Genomic DNA, 22,653 nt, shown 5'->3' on the forward strand with positions numbered 1-22,653 from the left:
TTATTTCAAGCTTTTTCTCACTGAATAATTATAAGGATTTCTCAGTGCATGATAACATTTTTTGACACAGTTACATGGGTATTTTACAAAATTCATTAGGACAGCATATTCAATAACTATGAATAAACATACACTGGAGTAGAGCTTCATGCACAGGAATAGGAATTTGTGTCATTATCTGTTTATGAATTAAGGCACCAAGGTTTTTCACCTAAGTTGAGGTTGTAACATTGTCTGATAGAGGTTAATAATGGGTCTGAGTCTGCTCACACAATAGTAAATGTTAATTTTTAAACTGAGTGAGCTTTGCACCTTTTTCCCTCTAAGTGTAGGATGCCTATATCTATTATTATTCATAATTTTTGTTTAAGTTATGTTCAACGAAAGACGAATCTGGCTTCTTTTCTCTCCAGTTTCAATGGTGTTTTCTGAGCCTAGTACTCCCAGCCTGTCCAGTGTAGCAGGACTGACACTCTTGGCCGATGATCTTATAAACCTCCCATTTCATTGCAGCAGTTCAGAATCAATGAAAATGATTAAGTTCAGAAGCAGTCATATTCTTGAAATAGACACATCCACCCATCTGCAACCTTACCAGTCTAATCCTATCTGCAAAGCATGAGTTTTATTTCAATTCGTAATATATCATCATAGTGTAATGTAACAGGGATTAAACATCTGCATGTACCAGTTTTACAAAGTTTATTACCTTTATTTTCTTGGTCTACCTAAGTGTCTTTGTCCTTTAGGATTCTTATTAACCATTTGTTTCGGTAGTTTTTCACCTCACATTCTGTCCACATACTGCTTTCATCTCTCTCTCTCTATGTAATCATTTACTTTGGCATTAACAGTTTATAAGACATACCTAAACACTTCTTTAGACTGCTTGTAAATCATATCAGTTGACTTGTTCTCTCCTTCAGCCCACCTCATAACTGGAAAATTGCTTTGCATTCTCTATCCCTCACAGGTTCCCCAGGTATTTCCTGCAAAATTATATTATTTGTGACAAGATTGCCTTATGGAGACTGTTATGGACAACATGGGGCTTAAAGTAACTTGTTAGATAGCTCATACAATTTACTTTCATCTCTCTTTCCCTTTACTGCTTCTTAGCAATAAGCACTAATTCTCATGTTCATAATTGCAAACCTGCAAAACATGCTGTAAATGCAAAAATTAATTCTGCCGAATAAATAGTTCAGAAAGTTTTCAATACAAATAACATCATGCTATCCAGCAGAGAGCACATGATTAAACAAAACTGAACCATCTTTTTCCCATAATCACCTACTGACATGTATTACATAGTCCAAGAAATTGTCATAGTCATTACATATGTGTATTCTACTCCATCATTTTTCAGAATTTTTACTTCTACACATCATGCTAAGTGTAATTTCAAAGCTGATATCCTTATTAAACACTCTTTGGATAGCTGAGCTATTAATGTTATCTTTGATTATGAAGGAGACATGTCATATGGAAAAGTCACCAGCCATCAGCTTTGTTTCGTATTTTCTTGATACTCTTTCATCATTTCATGTACACGGTACAGTCAGCTATGGAACAAGTCAGTTGTGAAGTGATAAGAGGGACACACATTTTTTGATGATAGTAGGGGTACATACAGTATTTTGCAACTGCATAAATACAACAGTTTACAATTTCAGTACATAATGTTAGATTATTTTCTATAAGTTATTTATATGCACATAAGCTCCAGACGGGAGTAGCAGCTTTTATGTCAATAAAATTAAATTTATTTAGTACCACTCCTAAATTTATAGTCATTACAAAATTGGCACCTAGAAAATTCTGAAGGTTACTGTTGTGCCTCACCAATCTTTCAAAGTGCCGCCGTACAGTCACGCACGTCCTCTACATGTGGCGCTGTCTGCCAGCCATGCAGTAGCAGCGCCACCTAAGCGGCCAGACAGCCAGCGGCCGCTAGACTTGGACTCAGTTATGATTTGACTGTTAAAGTCTACACATGTCTTACTTTGTTTACTTGATCTGTGACTTTCATGTATTACGTCATCCTAGAAATATATTTGTTCAACTTGAAGTTATAACAACTGGCGATGAGGTAGTGAATTTTTCTTTTTATTCGTTGACCTACGTGTTTCCATGGCTACTTTAGAGCAACTATTGCAAGGTCTCATAGAACAGCAAACGCTTCTCACAAATGCAATTCGTGATTTCATTTTGGCATCCAATGCGGGGCGTCTCTCGTCATTGTCTCTACCTCCTTTTCTTCCTTACGAAGAGACAGCGGAAGACTGGTCTGATTACAAAAAACGTCTTCGACAGCACTTCTTGGCATTTCATGTTGTGGACGAACAAACATGTAAGTCTATGTTCCTTTCGTGGATTTCACCTCAAATGTATCGGTTGTTGTCACAATTGGCTCCTTTGAAAGATCCTGCATCTTTGTCCTTTGCTGAAATGTGCTCACTTCTGTCCGTCTATTTTCAAAAGCATACGCATGTGGTAGCCTCTCGTGTTGCCTTTTATCGTTGTCAAAAACAACCGAATCAATCCTATCGCGCTTGGGCTTCTGAACTTCACAGCCTCAGTAGAAAGTGTCAATTTGTTACTGAAGCTCACAAAGAATCCTACGCCGATTCCATGGTACGGGATGCTATTATCCAGTCGGTGCCCGACAAAGAAGTTAGGCAACATGCCCTTCAGTTGGCAAATCTGACTCTAGATGAAGTCCTACCAATCGCTCAGTCTTTTGAAATTTCTTGCACCGCTGGAGTGCAAATTGAAGCGTGGGGTGACGTCGGGGAAATACAACCTCTGTGCGCTGTTGACGAAGCATGTGGCGTGTCCCCGCCAGCCGATGCGGCTGCAGTATGGTCCCAAGGGCAGCCTCGGCCTAACCATAAACAAACCTCTAAGAAACTGCAGCAAAACCCATGGCAACTTCCTTCATGTCCACGGTGTTTTCTGAAACATTCACGAAGGGATTGTCCTCAACATTGGGCCGTGTGTCACAAATGCAAAAAAAAGTGTCATGTGTCATCCGTTTGCAAATCCGACCGCATACATGAAGTTCATGAACATGGCGCTGATTCTGATTCTATGTTGTCTGTCAATTGTACTTCTTCCCTTTCAGGGAAGTTATTCCTCACTGTCCAAATACTTGGTCAGGATGTTTGCATGCAGGTGGATATGAGTTCTGCTGCCACTATCATCAATTCTCAGACGTATCTTCAGTTGGGTTCTCCAATCCTGCCACCTGTCACTAGGCAATTATGGACTTACAATAAACAGAAGATTTCTCTCTTGGGACAATTTGATGCTGAGGTATCTTACAAATCTGCCGTTCGCACTGTTCCCATATTCTTGGTTGATCAAAGTAACGCGGAGAATCTTTTTGGTTTCGATGCCTTTCGTGTTTTTGGGTTCTCCATAGATGACTCTGTCAATATTGTCTCTGATGCTATTCCTTATGCTCAATTGGATTCCTTGTCAACAACATTTTCGTCCCTTTTTTCTCCTGGGTTAGGCCGTGCAAACGACTTTGAAGCTCATATCACTCTCAAACCCACTACTCGGCCTAAGTTTTTTCGGGCTCGGCCCATTCCTGTGGCCCTATGTGATCAGGTCAAACGGGAGCTGGATTGTCTCACGGCTTCAGGGGTCTTACTTCCTGTCACTTCCAGTGAGTGGTCCTCTCCTGTCATTGTCGTTGCTAAACCAAATGGTGATATTAATCTCTGTGGCAATTTCAAAGCCACTGTAAATGCTCAATGCCTTAGCGACACTTACCCTATGCCTCGACCTGAAGAATTGTTCACTAAACTTGCTGGAGGCCAGTATTTTTCTAAACTTGACCTGTCAGAAGCTTATCATCAACTTCCTCTTGACGCTGCTTCCCGGCAGTTTCTAGTCCTTAACACGCCTTTTGGCTTCTATCAATACCAACAATTGCCATTCGGGGTTGCCAGCTCCCGTGCTCTCTTTCTTTTCTTGGAACAATTATTGCTCACTGTCCCTGGGTGTATAAATTACATGGACGACATTGTTGTCACTGGCTCCACCACTGAAGAGCATCTTCAGAATTTCTGCACACTTTTTCGTGTCTTACAGACTGCCGGTCTTAAGTGTAATCTTCAGAAATCAAAATTTTTTCAGGCATCTATCACGTACTTGGGGTTTCAACTCTCTCGGGATGGTATTCGTCTGCTTCAGCAAACTGTCACTGCGCTCGATGCCCTTCCTCACCCTACATCTGTTAAGGAATTGCAGGCCTTCTTGGGGAAAATAGCATACTATCACAGGTTTCTACCATCTGCTGCTTCAGTGGCTCGGCCGTTGCATCGCCTGTTGCATAAAAACTTGCCTTTTCACTGGTCCGCGTCATGCGATGTGGCTTTCCAGAAATTGAAGACTATGCTGAAACAGGCCCCATGCCTGGCTACTTATCAACCTGGCCAACATCTTGTTCTTGCCATGGACGCCTCTCAATACAGGGTTGGTGCAGTCCTTTCGCACCATTTTTCTGACGGTTCTGAACAACCCATTGCTTATGCCTCTAAAATGCTCACGGATGCCCAATTAAAGTATTCTCAAATTGAAAAAGAAGCTTTGGCCATTATTTATGCTCTTCATAAGTTTGGTGTTTTTCTCTATGGATCCAAATTTCATCTTGTTACGGATCACAAACCACTTGTTTCCTTGTTTCATCCATCAACGTCACTTCCCAACAAGGTTGCACACTGCCTCCAGCGTTGGGCTATTTACTTGTCTCATTTCAATTATGAGATTCATTTCTGGCTGACAGCTCGACATGCAAATGCTGATACACTGTCTCACCTTCCCATGGGTCCTGATCTGGCATTCAATAGGGGCGAACTTTTATGTTTCCACCTGGATGTTGCCGAGCAGCGGGTTGTGGACGGGTTCCCCATCACCGGGGACCGACTGGCGGCTGCTACGGGTTCTGACACTACCCTCTCCCAGGTTTTTACACTGTATTCAGAAGGGTTGGCCAGATCTTCTGTCCGCTAAGACTTCTGATCCGTTGTAGAACTACTACGCTTTGCGTTACTGCCTCACAGCTAGGGATGGTGTTATCCTCCTTTCCACCGAAAATGCTTCACCGCGTGTTGTGGTACATGCGTCTTTGTGTGCTTCGGTCTTGCGCCTCCTTCACCAAGGGCACTGGGGTGTCTCTTGCACAAAATCTCTGGCACGCTGTCATGCGTACTGGCCCAGCATCGACTCTGAAATCGCACATATGGTCGCTGCCTGTGGCCCTTGTGCGTCACAGGCCACCGCCCCGAAGTCATCTTTGTCACCGTGGCCTTCGCCTGAGAAGCCCTGGGAGCATATTCATGCTGACTTCGTGGGACCTTTTTCAGCTACTTATTGGCTTCTCGTTACTGACGCCTACTCTAACTTTCCTTTCATTGTCCGTTGCACGTCGCCTACCATCGCGGCAACCACCAATGCTCTAGCTCATATTTTCTCTTTGGAAGGCCTTCCCTCTACTCTTGTTACTGATAATGGTCTGCAATTTGCCTCTTCCGATTTTGCAGACTTTTGTGCCCATTACAGCGTCATGCATATCATGGCCCCTCCATTCCATCCACAGTCAAATGGTGAGGCTGAACGACTGGTCCGCACATTTAAGGCTCAGATAAGGAAACTCCTGACTTCTTCTGCTGCTGATGATGTGCTTCTCCAATTTCTGGCTTCTTACTGTTTCACCCCCATTGGCAACCACAGCCCGGCTGAGCTCTTACACGGCCGACAGCCCCACACGCTACTTCATGTTCTGTGGCCTTCCACCTCACGGCCGCAGGTGCCTTCGCTTGGCCAGTTCACCGCCGATGACCTTGTATGGGTACGGGGATATGGCAGGTGGCCAAAATGGAGTCCTGGCCACATCTTACGACACCGTGGGCTGATGCCTGTATGAAATCCAGACGGACCGGACACGGGTGTTGCAGTGCGTCATTGGGACCAGCTTCGGCAACGCCTGTTCCAGATGCCGCTACACCACCTTTGGCTCTACCTGATGCTCGGGATCCAGGAATCTCTCAATACTCTTCACGCAGTCCTCTCACCATCATATCGGTGCCAGCACAAGAATTGACGACACCAGGAGACGTGCCTATGCAGGAACCAGATGACCATCATCTGTCGGAGCAACTCTACTCGCCTCCTTCTCCTACAGACACAGACACATCGCCCCTGTCTCCTGTTAGAACAACAGGACTTGCCACAATGGGCATATTGGTGACCGGGGCCCCAGCAGATTCGACCCCCACGTCTCCTGTCATCTCGACGCGTTATCATCGGGAACACTTTCGTCCGTACGGGAAGCCTCCTCCTCGAGACTTTACGGCCAGTCAAACAACACCTATGGATGTTAGCAATCTACAGGCCACCTCCATCAAGATCTGTGCAAAAACTTCAAAGGGGGGAAAAGTGTTGTGACTCGCCGATCTTTCAAATTTCCGTCACGCAGTTACGCGTGTCCTCTACATGCGGCGCTGTCTGCCAGCGATGCAGCAGCAGCACCAACTAAGCGGACAGCCAGCCAGCGGCCGCTACACTCGGACTCAGTTATGATTTAACTGTTAAAGTGTACACATGTCTTACTTTCTTTACTTGATCTGTGACTTTCATGTATTGCGTCGTCCTTGAAATATATTTTTTCAACTTGAAGTTATAACAGTTACAATAAAAATTAGGAAATTTATAGATTCCATAGATATCTACATGGATTACTTCCTGAGGAATTTCTCTATGCTGTAGAAGCAGTGGGAGGTTAAATATGCCCGTCAATATGATTTTAAAACTTTATATTAGTATTTACTAATTTAACTTTCTCGCATCTGAAAAAGCTTTAACTGCATGCTGTGTTTCTCTAAAATTAACACCATATTTAATATAGAATGAAAAGAAAGAAAAATATTTGTTCTAGGTATTTTCCGTGACAGCAATTTTCGAGCACTCCCTTTAGTTAAAATGTTACATTGAACTATTTGGAGACATTTTCAATGTGTGTATCCTATCCAAGATTATCCTGAAGCCAGAGTCCTTTAAAGTTCATGTGATCTACTGACTAAGTGGTTTTGTTATTTCACAGTGTATTTGTACACAGTTAGTCCCTACCTTTTACACTGTGGAATTTTAGTGCTATTATTTCATTTTAATTAATGATTAGTTTATTTTTATTAGTGATATTTATTGCACCTTGCTTCATAAGCGCATATTAATTGTACAAACTTATCCAAAGAAAAAAAAAAGGGTCTGAGTGCTATTGGTCAAGATCAGACAACCTCAACACTTTCTATACGATGACTTTTGCTTCTTTTTCAGACAATGGGATATCCAGGATGGACTGTATTAGTATTATGAAAAGATAGTTGCTGCTCACCATATAGTGGAGATGCTGAGTCACTGATAAGTACAACTAAAAGGCTGTCACAAAATAAGCTTTAGGCCAACAAGGTCTTTGTCAGAAGAAGACAACAGGCACACACACATCCATGTAAATGCAACTCACACACACATGACTACCATCTCTGGCAGCTGAAGCCAGACTACAAACAGCAGTGCATGATGGGAGAGGCAACTGGGTAGGGGTAAGGAAGAGGCTGGGGTGGGGAGGGGGAGGGATGTCGGGTAAGAGTAGGGGATGGTAAAGTGCTGCTGGGAGAGCATGCAGAGACAAGGCAGAGAGAAGGTAGGGCAGATAGATGCAGTCAGTTGGTCAGACGAAGGGCAGGGGAGAGAGGAGGGGGTATCAGAAAAGGAGAGAAGTAAAAGACTGGGTGCGTTGGTGTGTAGTGCTGGAATAGGGACAGGGAAGGGGCTAGATAGATAAGGACAATGACTAATGAAGGTTGAGGCCAGGAGGGTTACGGGAATGCGGGATACACTGCAGGGAAAGTTCCCACCTGTGTAATTCAGAAAAGCTGGTATTGGTGAGAAGGATCCAGATGGCATAGGCTGTGAAGCAGTCATTGAAATCGAGAACATTATGTTGGGGGGCTTGCTCAGCAACAGGGTGGTCCAGTTGTTTTTTGGACACAGTTTTTCAGCAACTATTCATGCACACAGACAGCTTGTTGGTTGTCATGCCCATGTAGAATGCAGCACAGTTGTTACAGCTTAGCTGATTTCACAGGTAGCCCTGCCTTTGATGGGATAGGTGATGTTTGTGACTGGACTGGAGTAGGTGATGGGAGGATGTATAGGACAGGTGTTGCATTTAGGTCTACAACAGGGATAGAGTCATGAGGCAAGGGGTTGGGAGCAGGGGTTGTATAGGAATGGACAAGGATATTGTGTATGTTTGGTGGACAGCAGAATACGACTGTGGGGATGGGTGCGAAGGATAGTGGGTAGGACATTTCTCATTTCAGGGCATGATGAGAGGTAGCTGAAACCATGGCAGAGAATATAATTCAGTTGCTCCAGTCCTGGGTGGAAGTGAGTCATGAGGGAAATGCTCCTCTGTGGCTGGATGGTGGGACAATGAGAGGTGGTGGGTGGTTGTGAAGATAAGGCATGTGAGATCTGCTTTTGTACAAGGTTGAGAGGGGAGGGGGGAATCATGGTATGTAAAGGCCTCAGCGAGACCCTTGGTGTATTTTGAGAGGGACACTTGTCACTGCAGATGCGATGGCCATCGGTGGGAGAGAGTTTTGGAGGGTGGGTTAAATTTAGTAGTCTGCAAGTCAGGGTTTGGCAGCTATGAGAGGACATGGGGGAGGTATGGGTTGTTGCAGATCTGGTGAACTTCTTCGTATGGAATGGGTGACAGCTTTCAAAATGGAGGTATTGCTGATGGTTAGTAGGTTTTATATGGGCAGAGGTACTGATGAAGCCATCCAATTCCCATTGGATTAGGGAAGGATGGGGAGGAAGTTGGCCATGTCCTTTCAAAGGAACCTTGCCGGCATTTGGCTGAAGCAATCTAGGGAAACCTAAACCAGGATGGCTGGATGCAGGTTTGAACTGTTGTCCTCCTAACTGCAAGTCCAGTGTGCTAACCGCTGTACCACCTCACTCAGTGGGGCTAAGGGTTTGCGGAATCTGAACTGATAGAGGTCATTGTGGAAGGAAGGATGGCAGCTGGAGATGGGTAATTTGGTGGTAAGGCCATTTAGGAGGATTCTATAAGCCATAACAATGCAGGAACAGCATGTGAGACTGGGTTCTGGTTATGAATAAGGAAACTTTCCAGTACTGATGCAGATGGAGGAAACAAGGATCGATGGTGGTGGAAACAATGTGAAAAAATACATAAACAACGTAGAATTACACACGAAAAGCTTTGCAAAAAACACAAATGTAACTATAATTACTTTGTGTACTACTGCTACCAATCCTAACTGTTGTTAAGATTGAATGTGCTGGCTCATACCATTCACAGATTTGCACTGCATATTGATGATAACAAGCATTTACTGTACAGTCAGTGCATACCTATTTCAGTACAACTAATTTCTTTATTGTTAATATTCATGTATCATCTGTTTCTGCCACAATATGCTAGGTACATGAATAATTGTAAAACTATTATTTATGGAAATTCTGGTACCCAATACCATTCATATTAAAACCATTAAAAAACAAAGTAATACCAAAGCTTTTGTGACAAAGTGTTCAAATGGAAGAAGTAAAGTTAGCAAGTGCAAATAAATGAAGTGGCATTGACAATGAATGTGCTGATTGCATTTGTAATTGTTATTGTTTAAAGAGTCAATTTAGCATCAGCAAAATGGATACATACTTCAGAGGTTGTGCCTAGAGAATGTACCACAATAATGCAGGAATGATCCATGCTAAGTGTATCTTTTAAACATAATACAGTTTAGTGATAATGCATAACATACTACAGTCATGAAGTCTTCTGTCATTTTGTTGCATTATACTTACTGCCACACTGCAGCATTTCACACTACCTGCCAGGAATTGTTACATTCCTCTTTATTAATATTACTGCAGATCTTGGCAGTATCACATACCACACAATATATTTGCAGATAGTAAAAGGGATTTACATTAAGCTAGAGGGGCAAATAAGTTTCAGCTTTTAATTTCATCTAGGTATTGACATTTTGGTGTTGTTAGCCAATCCTGGTAGAAGCTATAGTAAATTCAATGTGCACCACTAAATATTACAGCTTACTGCATAGATATCATAATAAAATAATATAGACACAGGATTGCAAAATCTTTGCTGGTTTTAATTTTTTGTAAAGGTATAAATGAATGTCAGTTCTTGAAGAGTTAAAATCAATCAACTACTTCAGTTTTCTGCATTTCGATCCCTAATGTAAACAATTAGTACATAATTTATGAGCAGTTATTTTTACAAAATTTCTGCCTATTCAGAACAACACACAGGCAAATTAATGTACAAATGACCAACAATGACTAAGTATATTTTTAATTTACAACTGCCTGTCCCGCTCCCCCTTCTTCCTTCTTCCACACCCCATGCCTCCTAAATTCTTCTCTCTATTTTTATTAAAAGAATTATGTTTAACACTTTTTCTTATGAAAATGGTTGTAATTTACCTGTACAATCTTATTTCTGTTTGAGTTTCCAGCATATTCAATAGCTGTTAAATCAGCTTTAGTTGCTCGTACACGGCTGGAAAATGCATAAGCTTCATCAAAAAGTCTTATTGCTTCCACTTTGGCAGCACCCGACTCTCGATTAATTTTTGCAATTCCCTGAAAATGTTAGACAGAATTACACTGGTCTGATTTTTTTTATTTAGAAAGTAATGATAATCTTGTGAATATTAACATTAAAATACTTAATATTGAAAAGATTATTCCAGCCTAGACTTTCCATTAATTGAAAATAAAAAATAAAAATAAGTCACCATTCACATGCAGAGTAAGGGTTGCACTCAGGAGTAAGGAGTAGCTAATTAGGTACAATAGTCAAGCAGTGTGTCAAGCAACTGCTGCATGGAGGGTTTTGAGTTCAAAACTCATCTGGACTGTACAATTTTAATTTCCATATTCAGTTCAGATACATTCTAGAAGTATCACATTCTAGAAGTATCACCATGCTGGTGATGGTGGTGGCCAATCATAGTGTGTACTATATGAAACACCAAAAGGGATCATTGAGATATGTGACCACTCGGTCACCACCCACAGGTCATGGAGACTGGTCAGAGCTGAGTCCAATGCACACAGTGTTTGCTTTGGTGTATCTTAAGTTTCCTTGAGGGCATTTTGGTGAGGTGACATGGAGTACCATATAAGTATCCTCACCTGTTGATTGTTCCTTGAACTGTGCAAACACAGTTCAGGAGCAATGGACTGACTCAGTCTTGCTGAAAGTGCAGCTCACCCACATAGTTTTGAAGACAAATAAATAGATGCACCAATTGGACAGTACAATCCTGTTCTTTTCCCAGAAAAAATAACAACAAATGTAGTAGACATAATCTCATCTGACAGCAGTGCTCCCACACAAGAAAACCTCGGGCATCAGCCTAAACGTTGCCCTGCTGGAAAACTGGATACATCACCTCATCCGGTTCTCAATGTATACCCATGTGTGTATTCAAAAATCAGTCCAGGTGAACTTTTCCATTTTTTCTGTATCCAGTGTTGATGTTCTTGTGACCCTGTGGATGACCGGGACATGTGGTGTGCTATTGTCGAGAAAGGCGGCAGATATTTGATGATGCCCACGCCATAAACATGTGAGACAATAAATTCTACACTTCAAAGCCAGGTGGTCCCATATGGTATAGCTATTCACCACCTGTTACTAACAAGCATGATATTGTCACAGAAGCAGCTGAGTAGAACTGTGGTGTAGTGGTTATGATACTAAACTGCTGCATGGAGGGTCGTGAGTTCAAAACTCATCTGGACTGTACAATTTTAATTTCTATATTCAGTTCACGTACATTCTAGAAGTGTCCACAAATGTTTAGAATCATTGTACTGGAATGTTCTGTAGCTGTATATATACTGTATGTGTTCTGGCTGGAGGCAGTTTGCTCTGTGTTCTTGTATGTGCAAGTGCTGAATAAACCTTCATTAAGTGAAGTTGTTTGTCATTCATCTAATTACACCTTCGTCTACATGACATTATGCTGGTGGAGGTGCTGGGTATTGGAACTTGTGATAGTGCACATTATCAATGACACAGTGGCTCCCATCAGGCCACAACACAGCCACCATTCACGTGGCGAGAAACCCGAGTTCGAGCCATATTCAACAGATCGCAATCTATCAGAGACAGAAGAAGAAGAGTACATTATGATGACAGCAACTGTATGCCACCACATGAGACATCCTTCTGGGTTCTCTGGTGATGATGGCCAAGATCCAAACAATTGGCTGAAGATATATGAGTGTATAGCCAAATTTAACAAATGGTATGACACCGTGTGTTCGGCTAACATATTTTTCTACTTGGAGGGCACTGCCAAGCAATGGTATGAGAACAACAAGGAGAAGTTCACAAGCTGGGAAGTATTACAGGTGGAGTTGGGCAAGTATTTTGGTGACACACAATGACAGAAGTGTAAGGCTGAGAATAAATTAAACTGCAGGGCACAGCGTCCAGGAGAAATGACAGCATCCTACATTCAAGACATCTTGGAGCTGTGTAAAATAGTGGATCCTAGAATGGAGGAGGAAGATAAGGTTGCACATTTCATGAAGGGTGCTGCTGAGGATATGTATCAAGCCCTACCCCTGAAGGAGGTTTCGACAGCAGACAACTTCAAAAATGGTGCCAGTATATAGAGACAATTCATCAAAAAAGAATTACACACAAGAAGTTGAGCAGCTTCCAAACATCGTATCGATGTCTGTGATGGAGGAAGCAACTGATTTCACAAGTGTTCTTTGTCAGATAATGAGAAAGGAAGTCCAGAAGGCACTTGGATTGCACGGCGAGCAGAAACTGAGACACTTCAGGAGGTCATAAGGGAGGAAGTGGAACAGACATTGAACCCAAGCTCTCGTCCTTCATTTTCCTTTTAAATGGTGAAAAAGTCAAAACCCAGGTGGAGTTACATTCCTATAATGCTGCATGAGGAACCTGTTTGGGCACCAAGGAAGACCGACATCTGGAGGACCCAGGATAGCCAACCAGTATGTTTCCACTGTGGACGACCGGGACATGTGGTGCGCTATTGTCAAGAAAGGCGGTGGATATTTGATGATTCCCGCACCAGAAGACAGCAGACCGATCTTAGCTGACACCAAACCCGGGGCGACGAAGATGAATAAGGCAAAGGTCCCGAGTTCAAGTCTCGGTCCGGCACACAGTTTTAATCTGCCAGGAAGTTTCAACTGACCCGGTACTTGGTCTGTATGAGAGAGCACCTACAGAACTACACACAGATGCCAGTGGGTATGGGATCGGTGCTATTCTGGTGCAAATTTTGGATGGAAAAGAGAAAGTTATAGCCTATGCTTCTAGGACACTTACAAAAGCCGAGAGAAACTACTCAACTACAGAAAGAGATCTGGGCCATGTGCAGATTTTGACAGTATCTCTATGGAAGGTCATTCACAGTAGTTACAGACCATCATTCACTTTGTTGGTTGACAGGTCTTAAGGATCCAGCAGGACGACTCACCAGGTGAGCACTACGTCTTCAAGAGTATGACATTACCATAGTGTACAAAAGTGGAAGAAAACCCCAAGATGCCAAATGTCTCTCAAGAAACCCTGTGCAAGACCATCAAGGCTTTGATGAAGATAGTGACTGTCTCACTGCACTCCAGGATCTCTCTGCTGAGCAGAAGAAGGACGCCAAGATATCTCAAATTATGCTTGCCTTAAATCAGTCAGAGGATGTGAAAGGACAATTTAAGGTAGTTAATAGGATTACTTTGCAAGAAAAACTTTGATCCATTTGGAAAGAGGTGGCTACCAGTGATTCCTAAACATGTGCGCTTAGATATTCTACAGAAATTCCATGACACATCTGAGGCTGGACATTTAGGATTTATTAAGACATACGATAGAATCTACAAGAGATATTTCTGGCCAGGTTTATTTAGGAGTGTCAGTCACTATGTGTTGCACTGTCGAGAGTGTCAGAGGAGAAAGGCAGTTCCTCAGAAACCACCTGGTCAACTCATACCAATTCCACCAGCTGAAACGCCTTTCCAGCGTGTTGGGGTTGACCTCCTCAGACAATTTCCAATGTCTGCTAGTGGCAATAGATGGGTTATTGTTTGCGCTGATTATCTGACATGCTATGCCATTACAAAAGCTGTGAAAACAGCAAAAGCATCTGAGGTAGCATAATGCATCATGAAAGACATTGTATTAAAACATGGTGCCCCGAGGTCGTTAATTACGGATCAAGGGAAAGTTTTTCAATCAAATCTTGTGACAGAATAAAATGTCGGTGCAACATTACTCATCACATGATGACTGCCTACCATCCACAAACTAACTGGCTTACTGAATGCCTTAATAAGACCTTGGCTGACATGCTATCAATGTTCATCAATGTTGAGCAAAGCAACTGGAATGAGGTACTACCTTTCATGACATTTGTCTACAACACCACGAAACAAGACACCACAGGACTTACGTCATTTTTCCTGGTGCGTGGACATGGGCTGGCTATGATGATGGTCACTGTGTTTCCATTACATCCTGACGATTTGGACGATGACTACATCATCCAGGTATTAACCAGAGCTGAGGAAGCTTGGCAGTTAGCTGGACTCCGCGCGCCACAGGCTCTAGAAAATGATCGCTGAAGGTATGACACGAGCCACCGCCCTGTTGTCTATCAGCCTGGTGACCTTGTCTGGATCTTCACTCCTGTTTGGAAGGTTGGTCTCTCTAAGAATCTCCTCAGGCGCTACTTTGGACCTTATAAGGTTGTAAGACAGTTGTCTGATGTTACTTATGAAGTTGAAGATTTCGACCCGAACACAATATGAAGAAAGATCAGAGATATGGTCCATGTCCTTCGAATGAAGACCTATAAGGATCCTGCAACCCAGGGTAAATTCGAATCAGAAAGATGATGAAGCAGCAAAAGCAAGTTCTAAGAAGATCACCATCAGGGCGAGAATCAATCATAAGGAGTCGGAGTATGCAGGACCGATGACTCGTTCCCAGACTAGAAGAACGCAACACCGTGATGCTGTTCACTTAAGGAGGGAGCAATGTTGCAGAAGAAGCTGAGTAGCACTAGGGTGTAGTGGTTATGATACTACACTGTTGCATGGAGTGTCGTGAATTCAAAACTCATCTGGACTGTACAATTTTAATTTCTATATTCGGTTCAAGTACATTCTAGAAGTATCCACAAATGGTTAGAATGTTCTGTAGCCATATACAGGGTGCTCCATTGATAGTGACCAGGCCAAATATCTCACAAAATAAGCATCAAACGAAAAAACTACAAAGAACAAAACTCATCTAGCTTGAAGGGGAAACCAGATGGTTTTATGGTTGAACGTGCTAGATGGCGCTGCCATAGGTCAAACAGATATCAACTGCGTTTTTTTAAATAGGAACCCTGATTTTTTATTACATATTCGTGTAGTACATAAAGAAATATGAATGTTTTAGTTGGACCACTTTTTCCGCTTTGTGATAGATGCCACTGTAATAGTCACAAGCGTATAACTTTGTGGTATCACGTAACATTCCGCCAGTGCGGACGGTATTTGCTTCATGATACATTACCCGTGTTAAAATGGACCATTTACCAATTGCAGAAAAGGTTGATATCATGTTGATGTATGGCTATTGTGATCAAAGTGCCGAATGGACGTGTGCTATGTATGCTGCTCGGTATCCTGGATGACATCATCCAAGTGTCCGCACCGTTTGCCGGATAGTTATGTTATTTAAGGAAACAGGAAGTGTTCTGCCACATGTGAAACATCAACCATGACCTGCAACAAATGATGATGCCCAAGTAGGTGTTTTAACTGCTGTTGCGGCTAATCCGCACATCAGTAGCAAGAATCAGGACTCTTAAAAATGTCGGTGTTGAGAATGCTACATTAACATCGATTGCACCCGTACCAAATTTCTATGCACCAGGAATTGCAGGGCGATGACTTTGAACATCGTGTACAGTTCTGCCACTGGGGCACAAAAGAAATTACGGGACGATGACAGATTTTCTGCATGCATTCTATTTAGCGACAAGGTGTCATTCACCAACAGCGGTAACTTAAACTGGCATAATATGCACTATTGGGCAATGGAAAATCCATGATGGCTGCGACAAGTGGAACATCAGCGACCTTGGTGGGTTAATGTATGGTGCGGCATTACGGGAGGAAGGATAACTGGCCCCCATTTTATTGATGGCAATCTAACTGATGCAATGTATGCTGATTTGCTACGTAATGTTCTACTGATGTTACTACAAGATGTTTCACTGCATGACAGAATGCAATGATGGATGTCCGGCACATAGCTCGCGTGCGGTTGAAGCGGTATTGAATAGCATATTTCATGACAGGTGGATTAGTTGTCGAAGCACAATACCATGGCCCACACGTTCACTGGATCTGACGTCTCCAGATTTCTTTCTGTGGAGAAAGTTGAAGAATATTTGCTATCGTGATCCACCGACAACACCTGACAACATGTGTCAGCGCATTGTCAATGCATGTGCGAACGTTACGGAAGGTGAACTACTACTCTGTTGAGAGGAATGTCGTTACACATATTGCCAAATGCATCGAGGTTGATGGACATCATTTTGAGCATTTCTTGCACTAATGTGTTATTTACAGGTAATCACGCTATAACAGCATGCGTTCTCAGAAATGATAAGTTCTCAAAGGTACATGTATCACATTGGAACAACCAAAATAAAATGTTCAAATGTACCTACGTTCTGTATTTTAATTTAAAAAACCTACCTGTTACTAACTGTTCGTCTAAAATTGTGAGCCATATGTTTGTGACTATTACAGCACCATCTGTCACAAAGCGAAAAAAGTGGTCCAACAAAAACATTCATTTTTCCTTACGTACTACATGAATATGTAATAAAAAAATGGGGATTCCTATTTTTAAAAAATGCAGTTGATATTTGTTTGACCTATGGCAGTGCCATCTAGTGGGCCAACCATAGTGCCATCTGGTTTCCCGCTTCAAGCTAGACAAGTTTTGTTCTTTGTAGATTTTTCGTTTAATGCTTATTTCATGAGATATTTGGCCCAGTCACAATCAATGGACCACCCTGTATATACTGTATCTGTTCTGGCTGGAGGTAGTTTGCTCCACACTCTTGTATGGGCAAATGCTGAATAAACCTTCGTTAAGTGAAGTTAGTGTTCGTCATTCATCTAATTACACCTTCTTCTACATGACAATATTCTGCACTGTGGATCAGTGCATTGTTGTTAATAACCCAGATGGGATGTACCAATACTATGAAAAAGGCAGTTGTTACTCACGATGTAGTTGAGGTGCTGAGTCGCAGATAGGCACACCAAAAAGACTGTCAGAAAATTAGATTCTGGTCAACATGGGCTTTGTCTGAGCTGGAATATACACACATGAACACTTGCGCAAATGCAACTCACACACACATGTCTACAGTCTCTAGCTGCTGAGGCCATACTGTGAGCAGCTGCACATGATGGGAAATACAAACAGGTGGTAGGGGTAAGGAGGAGGCTGAGGCTGGGAGGGGGAGGGGTAGTAGGGGATGGTAAAGTGCTGCTTGTGTGAGCATCCAGGGCCAAGTTGGAGGGAGGGTAGGGCAACTAGGTGCAGTCGAGAGGTTATATGGAGGACACAAGGGGGGGGGGGGTTGTTAGCAAGAGAGGAGAGAGGCTAAAAGACTGTAGGTGCACTTGCGGGATACAGGGCATGTGCAGGAGTGCAGGAATGGGAACAGGGAAGGAGCTAGGGGTACCCTGTATCATCACCTTCCCTGTTCTCATCCTCCTTTTCTACAACCCTGCCCCCCCCCTCCCACACATCCACTATCTAACCTCCTGACTGCACCTAGCTGCCCTACCTCTCTAAACCTCGTCCCTGTACGCTCCCACAAGCAGCACTTTATCATCTCCCACTCCTATTCTGCTATTCTTCCCCCTCCCCGCCCCAGTCTCCTCCTCACCCCTACCACCTGGTTGCATCCCCTGCATGCACAGCTGCTTGCATAGTGGCCTCAGCAGCCAGATACTGCAGTAATGTGTGTGTGAGGTGCATTTTCATGAGTGCATGTGTGTGTTTTCTATCTCTGGTGAAGGCCTTGTTGGCCAAAAGCTAATTTTGTGACAGTCTTTTTGGTTGGTCTATCTGTGACTCAGCATCTCTGGTGTATGGTGAGTAGCAACTATCCTTTGCATAATATTGTTGTTGTTAATATCTGCAATAACTGATAGTAATCCTCTACCATCAACAGTGGGTTGCCCATGGCAGCACCCTGGTGACTGTGTTTTCCCCTCTGCCAAGACACGTAAGGTATATTTGTGCATTTGCACATGAGAAGCTCTGTGCCTGTATGAACTTGGGGATATTGTATAACATATGGCTGGCATCCACAGCCTGGATGCAATCATATTCGCTGATGTAAAGTGTATTGTACATCCTCCACTCAACTGCAACACTGACTGCTTATAAATGTGGATATGAGGAAGAAGAGAGGCAGGTATAAAGGAAGGATCACCAGAAACAATAGGGTAGAACAAATAAACAAATAAAATTAGAAACATAAAAAATACAACACTACAGAAAGCACCACAATGAAAGGAAAAACATGGGCTAACAGAGGTCAAGTCTAGAAGGAAAGTAAGGTGAGGTAATTATCAGAGTGAAAGTTCTCAGCCCTGTAGTTCTAGTAGCCACATCCATACTTCCACTGTGTAGTGGATGGCAGAGGGTATTTCCCAGTGTACCATTTATCAGGATTTCTTTTCTTTCCATGTGGAGTATGAGACGTGTGTCCATTGTAATTAGTCTAATGATATTTATATGGCCTCCTTGGGAGTGATACGTGGCATCGGCCTTGCCCCAGTGGATACAGTGGTTCCTGTGAGATCACTGAAGATAAGCACTGTCGGGCATGGCCGCCACTTGGATGGGTGACCATCCAGCTGCCATGCACTGTTGCCATTTTTCAGGGTGCACTCAGCCTCGTGATGCCTATTGAGGAGCTACTCGACCACATAGTAGTGGCTCGGGTCAAAGCAAATCATCATAATGACCAGGAGAGCAGTGTGCTTACCACACGCCCCTCCTATCTGCATCCTCAACTGAGGATGACATGGCAGTCAGATGGTCCTGATGGGCCACTTGTGGCCTGAAGATGGAGTGCTTTTTTATGGGAGTAATATGTAGGGAGCTATAGTATGTTCCTAGATTCCTCACTTAATACAGGTTCTTGAACCTTTGCTAGTACCCATTTGTGGGATTGTTAACATCTGTCTTCATTTGTCTGCCAGTTCATGTTTTGTTACATTCCCATTATGCTCTCCCATGAGTCAACAAACCTGTACCATTTGTGCTGTCCACTTTCATATACATTCAATATTCCCTATTAGTCCTATTTGATAATGGTGCCAACACAGTGAGCAATATTCTGGAATGGGTCGTACAAATGTTTTGGAGGCAATCTCCTTTGTAGACTGCATTTTCCCACTATCCTATGAATTAACTAAAGTCAACCACCTGCTTTACCTGTGACTGAACCTACATGGTCATTCTGTTCATATTTGTAGGAGTTGACTGACTACAAAATGGAATCACCGATTTGTCATCATGCAATACTATGTTTCTTCATAGTGCACAGTTCTGCATTTATGAACTCAAAACATCTAACGTTACTTTTAATATTTTGTGCCAGGTGGTTGGTATAATAATATTGTGGTCCCACTCATATATAAAGAAAACCAAAATGTTGACACACAGACACAGACACACATACACAAAATGCATGGATTTTGCAATTAGTTAACTTAGTGACAGCTTCTATTCCAGAATGTAAAGATGAACATGGTATTGTTAATCTATCCCCCTCAAAACAGCAAAACCATTGGAGCACTAACAAAACTTGTCTTCCACTTGGAGCAGCTTACAATGTGTCAACAAAATCATGTGAGGGTAGGCTGCTATAGCCGTTTTCAACTCCAATAAAAAACTTTTGGTTATGTGACCATGTTGTCATGTTGTTACATAGACCACTATTTTGTCAGTTTTCAACGATAGCCTAAACATCGGTTTGCATAACAATGTGACAAAGTGCTCATGTGCCAGAAAATTTTTATTTACAGGGAAACTGTTGTGTGACCTGTATAGTATAGCAGCAATGCAAAAAGCCTTTAGTTATGGCTATCATTCCTGCCCCTTATGTTCTCTGTCATGGTGGTGATTGTTAGAGCTATATCTCAGTTTTTAGTTACTTATCCATTTTTCTCATGTATGTACACCTAACTTCTCTCTCTCTCTGATTCTCTGCATTTATGTTTCCCTATCTTACTCTTTCTTCACATATATTATGTGACCAGAAAGTTGACTATAACCTCCTTCTTTATGAGGTCTCTATTCTGTTGAGCACTTTCTTTATATGGTGAATGGTTGTCCTTCCTCACACTACTGTTTTCAATCCATGCCCCCACCCTCACCCTGCCCTACTTTTCATTACCTTCTTAGCTGTCATTGTTAAAGATTAGTACACCTTGACTTCTTCTGCATCAATAAAAACTGTACTTCAGATGAATACCTATTTAAGGAACATAATAAGTAAATGAATGGATGCATGAGAGACAGCTACTGATTTACAGATGAGCAAATTATCACAAAACAGCCACATATAAAACAGTGGTTATTGTTGGTAAGATGTCAAACTTGAATAATTTGCCAATGAAGAACACATGTTCATTTGCTTAGCAAGAATAATCCCTCCTTTTTTAAAGTGACTGTTCACTGTTTAGCGTAACCCTTTGTGGTTAGAGGTTACCTATTGTCCTGCCCCCCCTCCTTCCCCCCTAATAACTGCAACAAAAATCGGATAAATTAAACACAATATTTATTTTTATTTCTAATTTGTATTCAATCTGGTAACTTCTTGTCCATCTGGTGAATCACAGCCACTCTTTCTTATTTATGTTGTTTCTTTTAAGAAACAAGATCTTGTTCTTAACACTAAATGTAGTGTTGCAATGTTATATTTCCATACCTCTGAAATTTTTGTTGAATGTGTGTGCTGAATATCATGGGCCATTTTTAAAGCATAATTAGTCTGCAGTTCAGATTCTTCTATATGATTTTTGATGTTGGTGGTCATCTTCTGTGAATTTAAGATTGCATGCTTTATTTTTGGGATCTTCAGTACTGCAGAATGAGCTAATTTCTTGTGATGTTGCACATTCTTGTCAAAAACTAGGAAACAAAGAAGTGAATAAGAAGGATCATATTTTTTTCTCTAACAGTTTTTGGACATACTACATAAAGATACAGTTTTTCTTACATTAGTCATATATTCATTATTTTGTTCATTACTGGTTAGTTATTTTCGTGTTCCATAGATTATAATTGTGGCCTTCAATTTAAGTAAAACAAGTCATGATGTTACATGTTCTAAGTAGAAAAAATGGCAACATACTGACCAGTTTTCTTTCTGTATACAGTGATTTATACACACATTGAGAATTTCCTGTTTGGTATAAAAGGAGTAGTCAAGAGAATATGATTTCAGTTTGTGTCTGAGGTTAATTTTATTATTTGTTAAATTCTTTACATCACTGGGTATGTGGCCGTTTCTCCGCTGATACAATGTTTATTTCAAAATTAAAAGTTAAAAATCTGTAAAGAACATATATTCTTTGACTCCTACATTAGCATTCAATATCATGTTTTAGCATCAAAATACTCTGCTTTTCAAAAAAAAGTGAAGCATGTAGAAGACAGTCAGAAGTCACTGTATGAGAGCTAATCACCAAGTTCCCTCCATTCAGTATTTTTTTTTTTTTTTACAAAATGAGCATGATGTTACAGAATTTGTTTTACAGTAGTGTGAAAGTATACTCAAATTTATTTTTGCACATTTTTTTCCAGTTACATTGAGGCACTGTTGTAGCATCTGATGAGCTTTGGTCGCAGAATTCTGCACCCATATGGCATTAAATTTCTGGTAGCCCGAATGAGTGAGGGTGGCATATGTTCAAAAATGGTGAAGTCCATGATAAAGAGAAAATTTGTTAACTGAGTATCATAAATGCAGATTTGATTCATTTGGTTGACAAAAGGGTTAGAAAAAACTACAGAGTCACTAACTCAGAGCTTTTTGTTGATTTGGTTATGGTCTTCTGAACAAAGTGATTACCAAAGTTCTGGGCTGCCAGGAATTTAATGCCAGATGGGTGCAGATGGGCAGATTTCTTCAACTGAGGAATTTCAAAGCTCATCAAACACTACAACAAATGTCTCAATATACCTGGAAACTAGGTAGAAAAAGAAATTAGAATGTGAACTTTCATAGCACTGTAAAACAAATTCTGTAACTTCATTCACATTTGTTTAGATAATAAATGGAGGTCAATTCTTGAATAGCACTCATAATTACATACACATACATAAAAATGATAGGTAGGTAAATTGTTAGGGCTGCAATTCTCTATGACAGGTAAAACAGGCACCAGAGTGCCTTCCAGCTGTTCATGTTTAGTCTTGTT

General features: G+C 41.7%; 1 protein-coding gene across 6 annotated transcripts in view; it reads right to left on the reverse strand.

The window, feature by feature from the left end:
• Positions 1-22,653, reverse strand: part of LOC126260180 (laminin subunit gamma-1-like) — a 389,608-nt gene that overhangs the window by 40,809 nt on the left and 326,146 nt on the right. For 5 of the 6 annotated variants that reach the window (XM_049957448.1, XM_049957449.1, XM_049957447.1 and 2 more), the window contains 2 exons: positions 21,159-21,361; positions 10,561-10,719 (listed from right to left, as the gene is read on the reverse strand). In XM_049957448.1, the coding sequence (XP_049813405.1) occupies positions 10,561-10,719; positions 21,159-21,361 (362 nt within the window). Of the gene's footprint in view, positions 1-885; positions 990-10,560; positions 10,720-21,158; positions 21,362-22,653 lie in introns of those variants that run through there. The other variant, XM_049957450.1, reaches the window with a different exon arrangement.

Source organism: Schistocerca nitens, chromosome 5 (genome assembly GCF_023898315.1).
Source record: "Schistocerca nitens isolate TAMUIC-IGC-003100 chromosome 5, iqSchNite1.1, whole genome shotgun sequence".
Taxonomy (NCBI): domain Eukaryota; kingdom Metazoa; phylum Arthropoda; class Insecta; order Orthoptera; family Acrididae; genus Schistocerca; species Schistocerca nitens.